Genomic DNA, 16,482 nt, shown 5'->3' with positions numbered 1-16,482 from the left:
CATCCTCCCACAATCTGCACTCTTTTAGAGTTTTGACTGCTCCTTTTCTTAGAGCAGCTTTCATTGAAATGCTGATAAAATGTGCCCTTTTTAGGCTAAATGGGGATGTTTTCAAGGTAAAATAAACCAAAGAACTACACTGCAAATTCAACAGTAATTATGCCTTGGTCTTCAAGGAAAAGTTCCTTCTCCCTGTCTGATTCCTAGGCTGTAATTTCACAGGACAGGTAGTGCCTCAACATTTGCATCTCATGAGGTTTATAGGCAGCAGGAAAAGAGAAATTCCTGAGGCAGTCAGTGTCAAGTTCTGCATGCAGATAGCTCTGAACCCTCTCTGTGCTCTTCACAAACCATTCTCTGATGGGATTGCTGGCAGTGGGACCCTTGAGCCTCATTGCAGAGAGCTGGATGCAGAGTATGGGGGACATGAAGTAATTTTATCCCCCAGGATCTTGTGAGGGCTGGATCTCCTCAGCAGTGGCTCAGTGGCTGTTTCTGAGCCTGTCTGTTCTGTCCTCTGCTGCCTGTGCTTGGTTTGCTCCCTGCTTGCCCAAGGGAGCTGCAGTGCAGCAGGAATCTCCTGGCCAGGTGTCCCCCCAGCCCTGATCCCTCTCTTTGTGTTGCAGTCCTTTCTCCGTGGTGCCGACCGCAGGAACTCTGGGTGCTGGTGACACCATGCAGGTGACAGTGACATTTCACCCGCTGACCAACGGGGACCATTGCAGCCTCCTGAGCTGCAACACAGGTGAGTGCTGGGCCCTGCAGGGCACAGGACAGTTCTCCACATGGCTCCCTGCTGTCCCATCCCCTGCATTCCCTCTAGAGGTGCCTCTCTGTTCCAGATTTACCCCAAAGCAAACTGAGAACTCCTTGGTGTTTGGGGAGTTGATAAAACCCCCTCTAACAGGGGATTTTTGGACTCCTGTTCTGCTGGGAGTTGCTGAGTGGAGGAAGGAGGAACCCTAATTCTCCACTACGATGTGGCTATGCCTGGGTGAAGTTTTATTTGATTCCTGGACAATGCTGTATGAGAGGTGTGAGGTTTCCATCAGACTCTCTCCAATGCAATGGATTTCTTGCACACCTCTGTCCCATATGCTGCTTCTCCACTGGCTTGTCACAGACCCTTTTTCTATGTTGCCCTCTACACATAAATGTAGTTTCTGTCTAATAACGGTTTCAGGCCCTCGAGTTCCTGGTCAGTGACAAGTCAAGACAAAGTTTTCGTCATCCCCATTTCCCAGGCTGTTCACGCTGTTGCAAACCTCTCACATCTATCTCCCATTTGATTTCTAGACTGAGGAATCCCATTCAGTCTTCATAAAGAAGCTGCTCTGTACTTATTAATCTTTCCTTTGTCCCTTTTTTATTTAATTTGAAATGCTTGGTTTTTGAGATCAGAACAATATAAAATATTTCAAGACTGTTGTGGCTGTGGGTTTGGAAAGGGAAATGATGATGATTTTCATGTTGTTCATTTTGTAGTGGTTTGTCATATTGCAGAGCCAGGCTGGTTGTGTTTCCTCACCTGTGTCCCCTCCTGCTGTGGGCTGTCACTTCACTTGTTCCTCTGGGCCTCCTTTTGCTGCCCACCTGCCCCCAGGCATATTTGCTGGTCAGCAACAAGGGATCCAAGGGATCAGAAGAGACAGGAGTCTCCTGGGATGCCTGGGGAGACCCTGGGCAAGGCAGGGCTGAACAGGGCTGCTCTGAGTGAGTCACCAGAGCACATCTGACAAATCTCCCTGCCCATACCGTCACCTTGGGGCCAAATCTCCACAAACACACTCAGAAATAAGGTGTTTAAGGAGCTGCCCAGGACATCCCCACGCTCTACACACAGAGCTGTCAGGATGTGACAAATGGACTGATCCACAGAATTGCTAACACAGCTAAAAGCTGTGACACCTTCTTCTGTGCCCTGTGGTTTGCTCTGTTCCTTGTGCTTCCATCAGCCAGTGAGCTGAGCAAAGACTCCCCTTTGCTTTGTTCCAGGTGAAGAAAGAATCCACACAAAGCTCTACGGAGAAGCTGTAGATGTCAACATTGGGTTGAGCACAAATTCCGTGGAGGCTGGCAAGACCTTCATCACCATGTCAAGCCACAGAACCCTGTTCATTGAAAACAGGAGTAACATCACAGCCCACTTCCAGTGGAAGGCTTTTCCTACTGAGGAAGATGAGAATGAAGAGAAGAGGAGGTTGGTTTGAAAGATACATTTCAGTGAGATACATGGCCCAAGACTAAAACTGATGTGTGGCCTCAGGGGGGTGTTGGTGCTTTGGAATGGTTTAGGCCAAGTAACCCATGCCTGGCACTGGGGTGTGTGTCCCTGGGCTTCAGGAGCTCAGCACTCAGCATTCCAGTTCCATTTAAACTCCAACCAAGGATGGCATTTTGGGAAGGAAAGGTTGGTTACAATGACTGGATTTCCTCAAGTTCTGATTGGGCTTTTGCCTCTCTAATCTTCTTCCTACATGACCAACATTCTTAAACAATTCCTGAGTTGCTAGCCCCTCTTTCCAAAGGTGATACACCCTCTTTTTTTCCCTTAGTTCTTCAAGAGCTCCTTGCCCATCCAGGCTGGTTGTCTTCCCCATCAGCTTGTCTTTCAGCACACAGGGACAGTTTGTTCCTGTGTCTTCAAGACTTCTTTCTTGAAGTATCTCCATTCTTCCTGGACCCCTTTGTTTTTAAGGGCATTCTCCAAATCAGTCTCTTGAACAGGCCAAAGTCTGCCCTCCAGAAGTCCAGTGTTGAAGTTTTGTTGATTCCCCTCCTTGTTTCACCAAATATTGAGAACTTGATTATTTCACGGTCACTGTATCCCAGACAGTGGTGAACAGATCAAGTTCATTTAGGGAACTAAATTCCCTAATTCTTCATCATTAGGGAATCTCCTGGTGATATCCAGTACCTGGACTCCAGGGAGGTAGCACACTTCCCTGTGGAATGGATCTGGTCAATCTAGAGGGCCCTCAGTTCCCCTTAGAAGGGAGTCACCTACTACCACTACCTTTCTTCTTAATACTTGAGGCTGTGATCTGTTTGAGAGACCAAGTGCAACTGGGACACTCTCTAGACAGAATTTTTTCTTTAGTGTCATCTGCCTGACCCTCTGGAGCCTGGGGTCAGGCACCTGGGTAGGTGATGGGGGTGAGGACAGAATTTTATTACCTCCCCAGCAGAGACCCATTTCCATTCCCCACTGTCTCTTAGGTATCCTCCTTCTGCCTGCTCACAAGATGGGCAGGGCTCCTCTGGTTCCTGCTGAGCTTCTCTCAGGGTTGGATGGGTGTAACTCCACCAGTTTATTTCTTTTTCACTCTCCCTAATGCTCCTCAGCCTTTCCACTTCTTCCTTAAGCTCTGTCACCAGACAGAGCAGATCATTCACCTGCTCACACCACATGCAGGTGTCTTTTGCACTAACCTCTGATATTAACACCAGGCTCAGACCCTCCCTGCAGCCAGGGGCCTGGACAGCTGCATCCTTCCTGGGGGGTTCTCTTTGAGTTAGTACACTCCTGCTGGCAGCAGCAGCAGCAGCAATGGCTTTTCATCATTTGTAAACCATTGCTAGGAAAAAAAAAAAAGGCAGAAAGAAGAAAGAAAGAAAAAAAAAGGCAAGCACCTCACAACCAGCCAATAGACACAACCCACTACACAAGGAGAGTGGGTCACTGCACCCTTTCTGCTCAGCCAGGCAAAACCTGAAAAACTGCTGGGCCAAAACTGCTGTGGCAAGCCCCTGTTTGCTGTGGGCCAGGTCACTTGCACTCTCCAGAGCCATTTGAAATTGCCTGCAAAGGACCAGGAGAGCGACCCTTGCCCGCTCAAATGGCTGGTGAGAGGGTCCTTTAGTGCCCTGGGCTTCTTGGTTTTCCACTGTTCTCCATCTCCTTACACAGTGTTTGACTTCCATACAAGCTCTGTGTGTTAAAAGAAAATCCCATGACCTTCTCTGGCTACTTCCCTGGGCTGTTTATTTCCATTTTTTCCCACTTGCCTGCCTCAGCCTGGACCCCAGGTGATCCACTTTCCCCTCAGAAGCAACTACATTTCCCCAAAGTAAACTTCAACCTGGTTTTGGTTTTGTGGGGTTTCTTCCAATTATATTTGGTTTTATGCCAGTTTGTGTCCTAGACTGTCACCAGGACATGTTGTTCTTCCTTACTTCTGGTCACTGGAATGGTTTTAGCTCCAAGGCCACTGTCCTGCTGTCAGAGAAGCTTTTGAGATCTCAGAGCAAAGAGGACTTTTTATGAGAGGAGATAGTGCAGGATCCTTTTCCTTTCAGGACATTCTACTGCCATGCACTGGGATGGGACCCAAAAAGCTCTGGATCATGAAACTCCAGGAGTTTGCTGTCTCCCTCCTGCACAACAAAGTCCCTTCCCCTCTCAGAGCCTCTGTTTTCATGCATATAAAACCTTGAATGTCACTGAAGGGATTCGGTGCCTGAATTCATCAATTTCCTTTGGAAGTGCTCTGGGATGCTCTTGTGAAAGGCAGAGTAGGGAACAGGGCAGGTCCAAAATGGAAGAAACAAAGAGTGATGCTGGTAACATGTAGCTGCAAGCCAGCTTGCTGTCCCCTTGCCAGGGAAGTGCTGCTCCATCATCTTTTATCTGCTTCCCCCAAGCAACTCAGTGGTAGGAAAAGCCACTTGAAATGGCAGGTGGATTCTCCCTCAGTTTTGGCAGAGGCTTTGAGCCAGGAGGTTCTCTTGAGGGCTGCTGGCTTTGGAAACCTCTGCTGAGCTTGCAAGTGTGGAGTAAAACTCCCTGCTGTGCCAGTGAATAAGTTATCCTCTGATCCATCTGGGACCCCCATGGCTTGGGGTCAGCCCTTGCTGGGGAGCTGCTGCTGCTGCTCCTCCCCAGGTGCTTTGCTCTCCTGCACTCCCACTTCTCTCTGCAAATCTGTGGCTCATGAAACCATCTGCTGGCCTTGTCTCTCCCTGGGGCTGCAGGCAGCGTCCTTTGCTGCACCCACCGAGTGAGGCGAGGCTGGAAAAATTCACGAAGGAGAAAAAAATGGAGAAGGAGAAGGGCTCTTATGAAGATCGCAGTGCCCTCCTGAGCAGCATGGTCCAGGAGAAGATGGCAAAGGTGCAAGAAGACTCCATGCTGTTCTCCAGTGACATTTTTTTCATTGAGCCAATGGTAAGTGATAGCTGAGAGCCTCATTTTCCTCCTCCTCCTCCTCCTCCTCCTTTCTGGAGCGGCTGCAGAGCTCCCTGCTCAAAGCATTTGTGCCCTGCAGGCTCAAGGCAGGGCTGGGAGCCTGACACAGCCCAGCTCTGCTGCCAGGCTGGAGCTCAAGGCCCTGCGTGCGTGTCCTTGCAGTGTCACAGGGAGCAGTTCCTGTAGGCAGGGGCTCCCCCCACACGTGGGGCTCAGCAGAGGCTGTTGGAGCACTGCCAGCTCACACACTGACCTGAGGCTTGCAATGGTTCCCTGGCAAAAGGAGGCCAAATTCAGCCCAAGGTTAATGACAGAAATGCCAATCCCCTCCTGTGAGCACGCCTTGCACTATTGCTGAGTGTCCCTTCCAGTGTCATCCTTGTGTGAGCCTGGACACAAGGGTGCAAGGTTGAAATGGGCCTTTGGAGTTCTCCTGCACACAGGGACAGAAAACTTTTTCCTTTTCTGGTGATGCAAGCAAACTGCCACGTGCTCCCATCAGCCAGAGCCCTGGCATTGGGAGAGATGATGAATGCCTGGTGTCTGCACGGAGAAAAATCCCTTCTCATCTTGCAGTAAAGCCCAGAATAATGCCAACCTCTGCTTTCTTTCAAAACAGGTTAAACTAATATTTTTATTTCCAAGGAAGGGATCATCTTCTCTTCTTGGTTACTCCTGTGGCCCATCTAAGGCCAAGTGCAAAGTGGCAGTTACATCCCATGTAGCTGACAGCAGCGTGATGTGCCCAAGAGCTTGTGTCAGAGCAGCAGGAATATTGTGGAGAGAGGCAGCTGATCAGCTGAGCATTGAGAGCTTCCAGCGCTGTGTTGAGCTGGGTTTGGAGTGTTTCCTTGGGCTCCTTGTGTTGTTCACTCATCATTGATGCTCTAAATCAAGGCTTACAGGACTGTGGTTAAAAACAAGAAACATGAATTTGAAGAGCAATGTTTTGCTGTCTCTTTCTGTTGTAGGAGGGAGAAATTGGGCCGAATTGTTCGGCTGAAATCAAGGTGATCTTCAAACCCCTAGAGGCACTGGGGTACCAAAGTATGGCTTACTGCAACATCTCAGGTACAGCTCCTTCCTCTGCTTCTCTCACCCACAGTGAGGCCATGGTGCAAGCCTGGGCTCCTGTGTAACTGCTGGGAAGAGTCCCTGGTCAGCAGGGCAGTGCTGGCACATCCCCCCTGGCCCTGCAGCTTCCAGGGAGTCTCCTGTGCTAGGCCAGGGCTCAGAATGCTGTGTCTGGGTTACCAATCCCAGAACAGCCCAGGCAGTGCAGGGAGAGGTTTTCATGCCATGGCTTTGCCAGCATTTCCTCAAAGGCCAAAGAGCTCCAGAGCAGAGCAGCTTTAGTGAACAAGCACTAAGCCCCTCTAGACACCTCCAGGATGGGTCCATTTGACATGGATCCATCATCAGGCAGCAGGAGCTGAATTGTAAATGTGCTCCCTGAGCCTGGATCACCTCCCACTGCCCAAAGGTGGCTGAGCCCCACTGAGCCCAGGGTGGTTGTAGAAGGAGCACCCTTGGCCAGCATTTGCTTCTGTCCCTGTGTGGGAATTGTCACCTTGCAACTCAGTCTGTGGAAATAGAACACAGTGCTGAGTGTCAGAAGTTGAGGACTTTGGCAACAAAGTCATGTGCTACTGGGCCAGGTAGTTTGGCAATTGCTGCCTGGCAATTTGCTCTTTATGAGCTTTGTGCCTTCACTGAATGGATTTCAAAGCTTCTCTAAAGGCATGGAAAAGAAACCACAGAATTATAGTATGTTCAGGATGGAATGGACCTTAAAGATCAAACAGTCCCCTCCCACTAGATCAGGTAGCTCTAAGCCCCATCCAGCCTGGCTTTGAACACTTTCAGGGCTGGAGCCTCACCCCTGGGGAATCTGCCCCAGTGTCTCACCACCCCCACAGTAAAAAATTTCTTCCTAATATCTAACCTAAATTTCCTTTCTTTCAATTTATACCCATTATGCCTTGGCCTGTTGCTACAGGACATCAGAGATGTTTTAAACTCAGCAGACTGGTGGTTAAAATTGGAAAGCAGCCCAAGGAATGGGTTAGAAATTAGAAGTCAGCCCCAAGGGATATCTCCTGAGGGAAAAGAAGGGCCTATATCTTCTCCTGCAGCATCAGGAGCTGGTTGCATCCAGCTCAGAGTCAGGGACTAGCACTGAGGCAGCCTGGAAAATCCAGTGTGACAGAGGCAATGACTGTACTGCAATGGACATCTCTCCCCAGGCCGTGAGAGCAGGCTGCCCCTGCACCTCAGAGGGGAAGGCCAAGGACCCTTGATTGAACTCAGCTCTCCTACACTGAACCTTGAGAATGTTCTTGTCAACACCCCCCATGTCTATGAGGTGAGCAGCAGGGCTTGGGATGGATCCTGATGGCTCCTGAGGCGGCAGCAAGCCTGGTGGAGCTGTGGAATTGCTGCCAGCCTGGGCACTTGTGAGCAGGGAATATTTGATGTACTGCTCAAACCTGGGGGGTCAGAAACGTGTGTCTGTTCCTGAAGCCCCAGTCCCTGCTTTTAGGCAGCCTTCCTTAGGGATCAGCTGGGAGGCTTCCTGCAAAACAACCCCTTGGGCCATGAAACCAGCACTGGCTCCAAAAGCTGCATGTTCAGAGGCGTTTGTGGCAGTGCCAGACACAAGGCACCTTTGGACTGGGCTCTGCAGAAGCAGCTGCAACAAACTGGCTGCCTTTGAGCTTCAGCCTCTGCAAACAGCTCCCAGTCAAGTGTCCCTGCTTATTCCTGGAAGTCACAGGAAAGCCATCCAGCCTCCTGGCTCAGTACTGGCCCTTGCTAAAGGCTCGGGAGTTCTCTCCTTTGCTGAGCAGTCCCTCACCACACTTTGGCCTCGGTGCATCTCTGATCCTAGAAAGAGAAAAGTGCTCCTGGGAATAAAGCAGAGGAGTTTTCTACCTATTTGCCTCTCCCTCCAGAAAAAAAAAAAATCAAGGGAGAGCAACTGAAAGAGGTAGAAAATGAGGCTCTACATCATGCCAGACGCTTTCAAAAGCTTGGCTGTGGAAGGGAAAGACACACTGAGTTTTCTTACCAAAAGATGATGCTGTCTACACATTTTGATGCTGATGCCTCATTCTCAATGTATTGTTTCATGGTATGGGAAAGGTGAATGAGTAGATGGTGCTGTTGGAGCTGTGCTCACTGGGGCAGCAGCAGCTCTGGGGTGATTCACTCTGCAGCTGCAATCACCCCACTCAGGGCTCTCAGGGCCAGCTCCCAATGAGCTGGGTGCTGCTGAGCAGAGGTGCACTGCTCTGTGTCCATGGGATAAGCCCAGGGTGACTGCAGGTCAGTGGAGTTGCCACTGCTCTGCATGAAAACCCAAAGGCAGAACTTGTCCTGTTGTATTTCTTTGACTTCTGCCATTCAGCAGCACAAAGCATCTTCTGCCTTTGCTGGGTGTTCATTGCATCATTAGACAAGAACTCACAAGAAGAGATGGTTCCACATGTATTTCCATTTTTATTTCTTGCTGCTTCAGGTGAAGCTGATAAACCAAGGAGTTCTTGATGGTCCCTTCACCTACATCACTTCAACCACAGATGTAGGCTCCCTCTTCAAGTTTGAGCCCGAGGAGGGCATCATTGCAGCAGGTGGGAGCCAGACTCTTCAGATCTCCTTCCATAGCACCGTGCTGGGGAGCTTTGAGGAGGAGTTCCAGTTCAGTGTGGCTGGATCTCCTACGCCTGCTGTCCTGACCATCAAGTAAGGACCCTGGCAGCTGGGTGGGCACATCTGTGGCTGTCTCTGGGACATCTCCCACCTACCTCCTTTTGGGGTTGAGCAGAGAAAAAAGGTGTTTCCTGAGGTCCTAATCTTTGCTGTGATCCTGGCATTACCTTAGTGTGAGGATGCCTTCTGCCCTCTGTGGTGCCTGGCAGCTGGCATGACTCCTCCCTGCAGGGATCTCCCTGTGCCTTGGGCCATGGCAGGCAGTGGGATGGATCAGCTTTGGGCAGCAGCTGCTCTGGGATGTCCCAGCTGAACACCCAGCAAGGCCCCCAGGGCTTTGCAGATGGGCCAGCCTGGGTGATTCTGCCCCAGCAGCAGTGTTTGTAAAAACTTGTGTTAATAATCCATGCTAGATGGGCAGCAGCAGCATCAGCTCCCCTCTCATGGCCATGCTGTGGGGCACAGACCGTGCTCCCAGCTCCTGTGCACAGAGTGCTCTGGTGCCTCCTTTGCACAGCCAGCAAAGGGCTGATGTGGGAGTCAGGAACTGTGCAGCAGGGGCTGTGCCAAGGACTGGGGCACCATCCCGTGGGCTGGTGCCATGGCAGGAGACAATCCTGGCCCAGCCAAAGGGAGAAGGGCTGATCATAGGGGAGGCAGAGCTCAGTCCTCAGCACCACAGCATCGTGAGGCCTTGTCCCTGCCAGCCTGAGCCATGTGCTGCTGGGATAATGCAGTAGAAGCAGGAGAGCTGATGCTGGCTGCTCTGCAGCTTTGGAGCTGGGCTGCTGCTCTTGGCAGGCACTGGCTCAAGGCAGTCAACAAATGAAAACAATCTGCAGTCTATTATACCAATGAGTTAAGGGAAATGGATTAAAAAGAACAAGGAAGTTATTCCTTAGCAAGAGAAAAGTGGTGAGTAGGTGTGCCCATAGTGGAGAAACAAGTATGCTGGCTTTGTTTTTGGAGGAAAAGTGCTGCTTTTTTAGTTTGGAAATCAAGAGGGAACCTTTCACCATCAAATAATTGATTCTCCTCTGTCCCTCCCCCAAACTGCTCATGGGGTGTTTCTGCATAAGCAGCTTTCTCCTGGAGCAAGGGCAGGTGTCTCTTGTTGGGATGTGCAGAGCAGAGCCAGGGGCAGTCCTGTGAATACAACACAAGGCCCAGGTCACTGCTCCTTGATTTGGAACCAAAAGGCAGAGTGGGCATTGATTGGCATCAACCATGAAATCAACTCATGAGTGTTTATTTATGAGTGCAGCTTCAAGTGCTGATTTCAGTGGATGTTGGTGACTTTTGGAGTGTGTCTGCTGAGTTCAAGGCCAGGGGAGGTGCTGTGCTAGATTCAGGACAGCCTTGTTTGCTTGTTGAAGCTCTTGCTCTTGGCTGTGCCAGCTGGGGCACTGCTGACAAGCTGGTCCTTTCCTCTAGAATTCATCTGTCCCCTGGGTAGAACTGTTGCTGCTCTTTCCAGAGGATGTTTGGGGCTCCCCTGGATTCATGTCTCAGAACTCTGTAATGATTATGTGGGTCAAAATCCTGAGAAAGCTCCTCCATGGGAACAGCAGTTGCAGCTAAGAAGGAGCAAAGCAGGGAACCTGTGGCTGGAAGGGCTGCTTACAGAAGCTTGTGGGGACACCTTGATGTCCATCCCATTGCAGATGGGGAAACTGAGGCATGGAGCCATGTCTGGGTGTGTGTTCAGGGTCCTTCATGGGACCCCCAGCAACCCGGGGGCTTCTCCTGCCTGCCCTGTGCCCAGAGCCCATCAGGGGCTGTTGGCTGCTGCCACTTGGCTTGAGCTGCCCCCTGTGCACAGGGCCCTGTGCTGAGCACACGGTGCTGTGTTGGTTGGAAACCCAGGGTGCCCTGAGCCCAGGTTTTGTGCCCTGAGCCACGACAGCCGGACCTTTGCAATTCCTTTAACCGAGCCCTTTCCTGCTCTGTCCTCGGCCTCCAGGGGCAGCGTCACCGCACCGAGTTTAGAGTTCGATGTCGATGAGATCAACTTCGGTGAAATCTCCTTTGGTGAGTGTTGCCTGGGCTGGGACACAGCGTCAGGGATCTGTGCCTTCCAACAGAAAAGCATCCCTCACTCCTGGTCTGCCCCAGCAGCCTCTTCAGGCTGGGAACTGCAGGGCTGCAGGGCTGGTGCCTCAGGGGGCATTTTGCCATTGTGAGATCCAATGGAAGCAAGGAATAGAAAGTCAGTATTTTCTGGTGTCTCTGTGCTGCTTGAAAAGACAGATGTCTGCCAAGGAAGGTGGGAATCTTCCTAGAATGGAAAGAGGACCCCCTCCCTTCAAATTATTATACTTTTGAAATTACAGGGCTTCCAGGCAAAAAAATATGGGAAAAGGAATAACAGTTCTTTCCTAGAATATATCAGGACAGCACAAACAAGAACACAATAACAGAAGTTTCCAACCCACCAACTAGTGTTCATCCCCTTTGGCGTAGTTGTGATCAAAGGCAGGAGGAGCTGTGGAGATCCCAGAAAAGCCCACCCCCAGGGCCAAAACCCCCCAAAACCCCTGTCCCCCTTCCCAGACCAAGGGGAATATTCACTATGAAGCCTAAACCCATATTAATGAAGTTCATAAACTTTAAGAAAACTAATTGCCTTTCCTGAGCTGCTTCTTCCCCACCCTGCATCACCACTGAGGGACTTGTCAAGTTGCCTTTTGAATAAATGAAAGAAGAAAGGCAACAGATAGAAATATGGTTCTGAAACAGGAGATTCACCCTACTTAATCCGATTTCATTCCTGAAATCTCTTCAGCTGAAGGCAGCTGTTGTATCTTTGCTTCTTTTCAACTCTTGACTGTTGTCTGCATGTGCTGGCCTCAGTCTCATTTGAGGTTTTGACATCTGGGTTTGTCCTTTTTGCGCCTCTCTTGCCTCCCTGCTGGAGTCACTGCTGGAGCTGGCAGTGGTCACTTGGGTGGGCACAGAGAAGCTCTGGACTGCAGCTGCAGTTGTTTTTTCTCCCCATCTGTGTTCCAGTGACTCTTGGTGAGCAGGCCTGGGGAGAAGTGTCCTCCCCACAGAGCTGCCAGCCCAGCCAGATGTGCACTGCAGAGCAGGCTGTGGCTGCTCTGCGGGCTCTGCGGGACATCCCCACCATGAGTGGCTGTATCTCTGGCTTTGCAGGATGGAAAGCAAATCTCAGATCTAAAGTGGGGGAAACCCTTGCAGGCAGCAATCACAGTGAGCAGCATGGCTGTGATGTCCCTGTTTGTTGGCTGAGGTGGGGCCTGGTTCCTAATTGCTAATCTCAAAGCAAGGTTGGGGTGTGCCCCCAGTTGAGTGGGCTCTGAGCTGTCATGTGCTCAGTCTGGCCCAAACCAAGAGATGCTTTAAGGGTCCTGCAGTGAGAAAGTGCATTAGGGTGCTTTGCATCATGTTCTAGTTCCTGATTCCATCCTCACTTTCTTTTGCTGTAGCTTCTTCTCAATGACAACTCACTGTTTATGTATCTTGAAAATGGTGGTAGTGTTGGCAAGCTGACCAGGGAATTTGACAGCTTGAATTCTCAGAGTAAATGCTGGGTCTGGGTGCACACTCATCACTGAGAGAGAACTGGTGCTGGTTTGGGGCAGGTGAGGGAGCTCCTCCCCATCCCAAAGAGAGAAGCTTGCAGTGTTCAGCAGGGCTAGGAGTGGGCATTTTCAAGGCTGCGGTCTGGAATCAGTGTCCAAGGGAACTCAGTGACGATTCATTCCTCACGCAGCTTCTCGCTGAGCTGTAGTTCAGATCATAAAGAGCTCAACTCCAATCCCACTTTCATCCTGCCAGGATATTCCCCCAGGATCATGCCATAATGGGTGCCTGAATGGATATTTGTGTCCTTCCCCAGGCTTTCCCTGCACGCGGCGCTGCCGCCTCACCAACAGCTCCCCGGTGCCCCTGACGTTCCAGCTCCGCATGTTGGACGATGGCACGCAGCCGGCTGTGAGCAGCTTTGATCAAATACGCAAGGAAGGTGACCCATCCTGGAAGGAGGGAATTCATTTCTATCTGAAGCCCAAGGAGTTCACAATTAATCCCAGCCAAGGCACCATCCTCCCCCAGGGACACCAGGATATCGAGGTACGGCCAGAGCCCAGCCACAGACGCTGCAGCACCAGGGCTGGAGCTGCACTGCAGTGTGGGAGGGCTTTAGCTCTGGTGCCAGCTTTGAGCATCCTGGCAGTGAGAGATCTGCACTGCTGGGAGGCCTCTGCTAGCTGGCTTACTCGGGATGTTCCTCAGGGAGCACTGTTTGGTTTCCAAAATCACATGCTGAGGTCTCATACCTTATGGTCAAGGCCTGAAGCCATTCTTGTGTTTTTGAGAGCGATTTCTTTGATTGCAAGTGGGCAGAGCGAAGATGAGGGCAGAAGGTGGCTGTTAGAGAGATGTCATTGTATAAAGCAGTTAGCTTTTCTTCTTGGTCTCATTTCCCCCCTCCTGGGGAGCAGAATGATTTGTGTTCACTGCAGGATCTCCAGTGGAGACAAAACACTCTGCAGCCATGAACTGCCCAGCACCTGCTAGACCACACTTTGCCCTCAGCTTCCTGCTGTGAAGCTGAACTCATTGTGTTCAAGTCAGCAGATTTCCTCTGCATTTATGTCATCCTAGTCAGATGAAAAATTGGCCCCTTAATTTGAATGCAGTGGTGCATAGAGCTTTAGTCTAATGTTTTAATGAAGCTGACCTATGCTGTGATAGCAAGGTGTGTTTAACAAATCTGGTATTGCCAGAAGGCTTTTGTTACTCTCAAAGACTGTGCTCTAACATGGACCAGCAGAAGAATTAAGGCAAAATCTGCCCTTTCCTTACCATGAAACAAGAACTGGAGGATATTACACGTGGATAATGAGCTTTTGTAAGGAAGAATTGACTGTTCTTCTCTTCCACCAGGTGACCCTGTGCTCCAACACCGTCATGGATTTCTACCAGAGAATGCTGGTAGACCTGGAGGGTTTTGGCAAGGAAATGTCAGCACTGGTCATCACAGCCAGGTACCCTTGCCTGGCCTCCCCCAGGCACTGCCTTGCACAGGCTTTGCTGGCTGCAGCTGCCAAGGAGAAGTGCTAGTTAATGCCCTCATGTTGTGCCAGCTGGACATGAGAACAGCAGTGCTTGGGCAGCAGCCTGTGGTGAAAAGCACCCCTGCTCACAGCCCAGCACGGTCCTGGGCCTTTTTCTAAAGGGATCAGGAATGATATTTTTATTGGCCTGGGTTTTGGTGCTTGAGGTGGAACAAATTTCCCAAGGGCCTCCTCTCCTTCCTACAAGAGGTGGAGTTGTGCTGGTTGTGACCACCATGCGCTGGTTTGGGACACACCAGGCAGCTGCTGAGAGTCAGGGTCTGGTTATGTTAATGAGAGCATGTGACAGGGGAAAGTGGCTCACAGAAAGAGTGGTGGGGGCAAGATCTTATGAGGGGAAAGCAGCCCTTTATGTGGCAGGTCAGCTCCAGTTTTTCTCCTTCCCTGTGCTTCCTATTTTGAGCTTTAATGTTCTCAGACTTAAACCAAAAGTCGTTGTTGCTGCAGCAGAATTCCACCCTGCTGTGCTGCTGTGGGTGTCAGTGTGTTGCCAAGAGGGATGCAGCTCCCTGGTGCTGTTCCCTCTCCCAGGCAGAGCCATGCAGGCAGTGCCTGGGCTGCCATTTTGTCAAGCAAATGGAGCTGGGGCCAGTCAGTGCCTGGAGCTGTGCAGTGAAGGAGCCAGGGAGCTGCAGGGCCTGGCAGGGGCTGATCAGCCACTCTGTGGGGCAGCTGCTGTCTCGTGCCCTCCAAGGCTGGGGCCAGCAGCTGAGTTCTCAGGCAGGGCCACAGCACCATGGCAGAGAAGGGAGTCATTTGTACTGAGACACTGGAGTTGTGTGTTCCTTGGGCCTTAGGGAGCACTGATCCTTGTTGGGAAGGCTCCCCCAGAGCTCGTGGGTCACTGGGACTGTTCCAGGAGTCCTGTCAAGCCTTCCTGGGTAAAGGAGGGGCTGAGGCAGCTGTGGGGCAAAGGGCTCTGCCTGGGGCACTTGGCAGCCTCTGGGTGCTGCCTCTCAGGGTTTGCCCCTCCTTGACAAGACATGTTGGAGTGGGAAGAGGTAGAAGGCAATTTATCCCTGTAGGGCTGTTCAATGTGCATTGGACAGTGACCAATGTGTTCTGCTCCATTGCACAATCTTTGGGGGTAAATGTTCTCCATTCTCTCAGTATCTCTGATTGCCCTGGGGTCATCTCTTTGCCCAGGTGTCTTGTTCCTGCGCTGCGGGTGTACCCTGAAATCCTGCTACACGATGAGTGCCACCCGAATGTGCCCTACGAGAGGAAGTTCCTCATTGCAAATGACACCGACCTTCCTGGCTGCTATGGGCTCATTCCCCAGGTTTGGCATCACATCCACTTCCTCCTCTCAAATATTATTAGGGGATTATTAGGGGAAAAAAAGGGTTTGGATAAAGCCTTGCTGGTTTCTATTCAGTCTTAAAGACCTGCTGAGAACAGGATCCTACCTGAATGTAAACTTTAGGATGAAGTTCAACCTCCTGAGGAAACAGTTTATGTTCTAGTCTAGTCTTCAGGGTGTTTTCTTGTGGGAGATCTTAGTTGTGAAAAGCTGCTGCATCCACAGACACCAATGCCTGTGCTGGCAGCCTCCTTGCAGGACCCCCTGAGAATGCTAAGCCTACAATTCTTGCATCTTGTTTGTGCCTTTGACCTTTGTCCTGGGGATTTTTAAACATGTGTGTAAGTTGCTGTTGCATGGATGTTCAGGAGTTTAAGGTTTCTTCAGAGGTCCCTCTAAATTTGCATTTCATTCTGTCTCTTCCAGCAACGCAAGGACAACTCTCCTGTACTCTACTCCAGCCCCAAGCCCTGTGGGATTGTGCAGCCTCACAGCTTTGCAGAGATCCCAGTTATAATCGAAGTCCAAACACTGGACAGGCATTTCACCAACGTTCTTATCGGCGTGTTCGGGGATGAGAGAAACCCCCTGGTGAGGACAAGGGGAGATGTGAGCCTGTGTGCAACTGCTCCTGGCAGGGTGCACAGGGACAGGGATTCTGCCGGGGAAAACAGGCACAGGCTGCTGGGGAGAAGGACAGGAGGGATGGTGGCACAAACAGCTCCTGCCTTAGAGGTGGCAATCTCAGTGTCTGACAGAGAAGGTAGCTCATCTAAGCTGGAATCAAGGATTATTTTAGTTAATTAATCTTTAATGCTGGTTATTTTGGAAACGTCTGTTTTAAAATGTCTTCTCATCTCTCTGAGCACAAAAGAGGATGTCAGAAGATTTCTGGGAACCTTGAGCCTTCTGTAAAAGAAAGGAAAGCTGGCATTTGAAGAGTGGTTGGAGAAGGATTTAAATTTATATTAAAACAGATGGAAATGATGATGCCAAATTCCCTAGGTGGCACCAAACATCTGAACCTGGGCCATTGTGGCACTGCCTGTAAATCAGTGAACAGGAAGGACAGGCAGTGCAAGCTGAAGTCTCACAAACAGTTGCTTTCTACTATCAGGCTGCTTCCCTTAAAGAGGAGGGTTTCTCCCCACCAGAATAACCAGTTGTTTAACTCTCAG

At 50.6% G+C, this 16,482-nt stretch overlaps 1 protein-coding gene across 1 annotated transcript in view; it reads left to right on the top strand.

Moving 5' to 3' along the window:
• LOC118691410 (hydrocephalus-inducing protein homolog) overlaps nucleotides 1-16,482 on the top strand; it is a 74,395-nt gene that overhangs the window by 14,290 nt on the left and 43,623 nt on the right. The window contains exons 6-17 of the mRNA XM_054516180.1: nucleotides 627-724; nucleotides 958-980; nucleotides 1,974-2,200; nucleotides 4,975-5,167; nucleotides 6,160-6,259; nucleotides 7,435-7,553; nucleotides 8,709-8,932; nucleotides 10,863-10,930; nucleotides 12,762-12,994; nucleotides 13,811-13,911; nucleotides 15,148-15,283; nucleotides 15,731-15,895. Coding sequence (XP_054372155.1) covers nucleotides 627-724; nucleotides 958-980; nucleotides 1,974-2,200; nucleotides 4,975-5,167; nucleotides 6,160-6,259; nucleotides 7,435-7,553; nucleotides 8,709-8,932; nucleotides 10,863-10,930; nucleotides 12,762-12,994; nucleotides 13,811-13,911; nucleotides 15,148-15,283; nucleotides 15,731-15,895 — 1,687 coding nt within the window. The remainder of the gene's footprint in view (nucleotides 1-626; nucleotides 725-957; nucleotides 981-1,973; nucleotides 2,201-4,974; nucleotides 5,168-6,159; nucleotides 6,260-7,434; nucleotides 7,554-8,708; nucleotides 8,933-10,862; nucleotides 10,931-12,761; nucleotides 12,995-13,810; nucleotides 13,912-15,147; nucleotides 15,284-15,730; nucleotides 15,896-16,482) is intronic.

The sequence above is a fragment of the Molothrus ater genome, chromosome 12 (genome assembly GCF_012460135.2).
Source record: "Molothrus ater isolate BHLD 08-10-18 breed brown headed cowbird chromosome 12, BPBGC_Mater_1.1, whole genome shotgun sequence".
NCBI classification, from domain to species: Eukaryota; Metazoa; Chordata; class Aves; order Passeriformes; family Icteridae; genus Molothrus; species Molothrus ater.
This window is presented reverse-complemented; position numbering and strand designations above follow the sequence as displayed.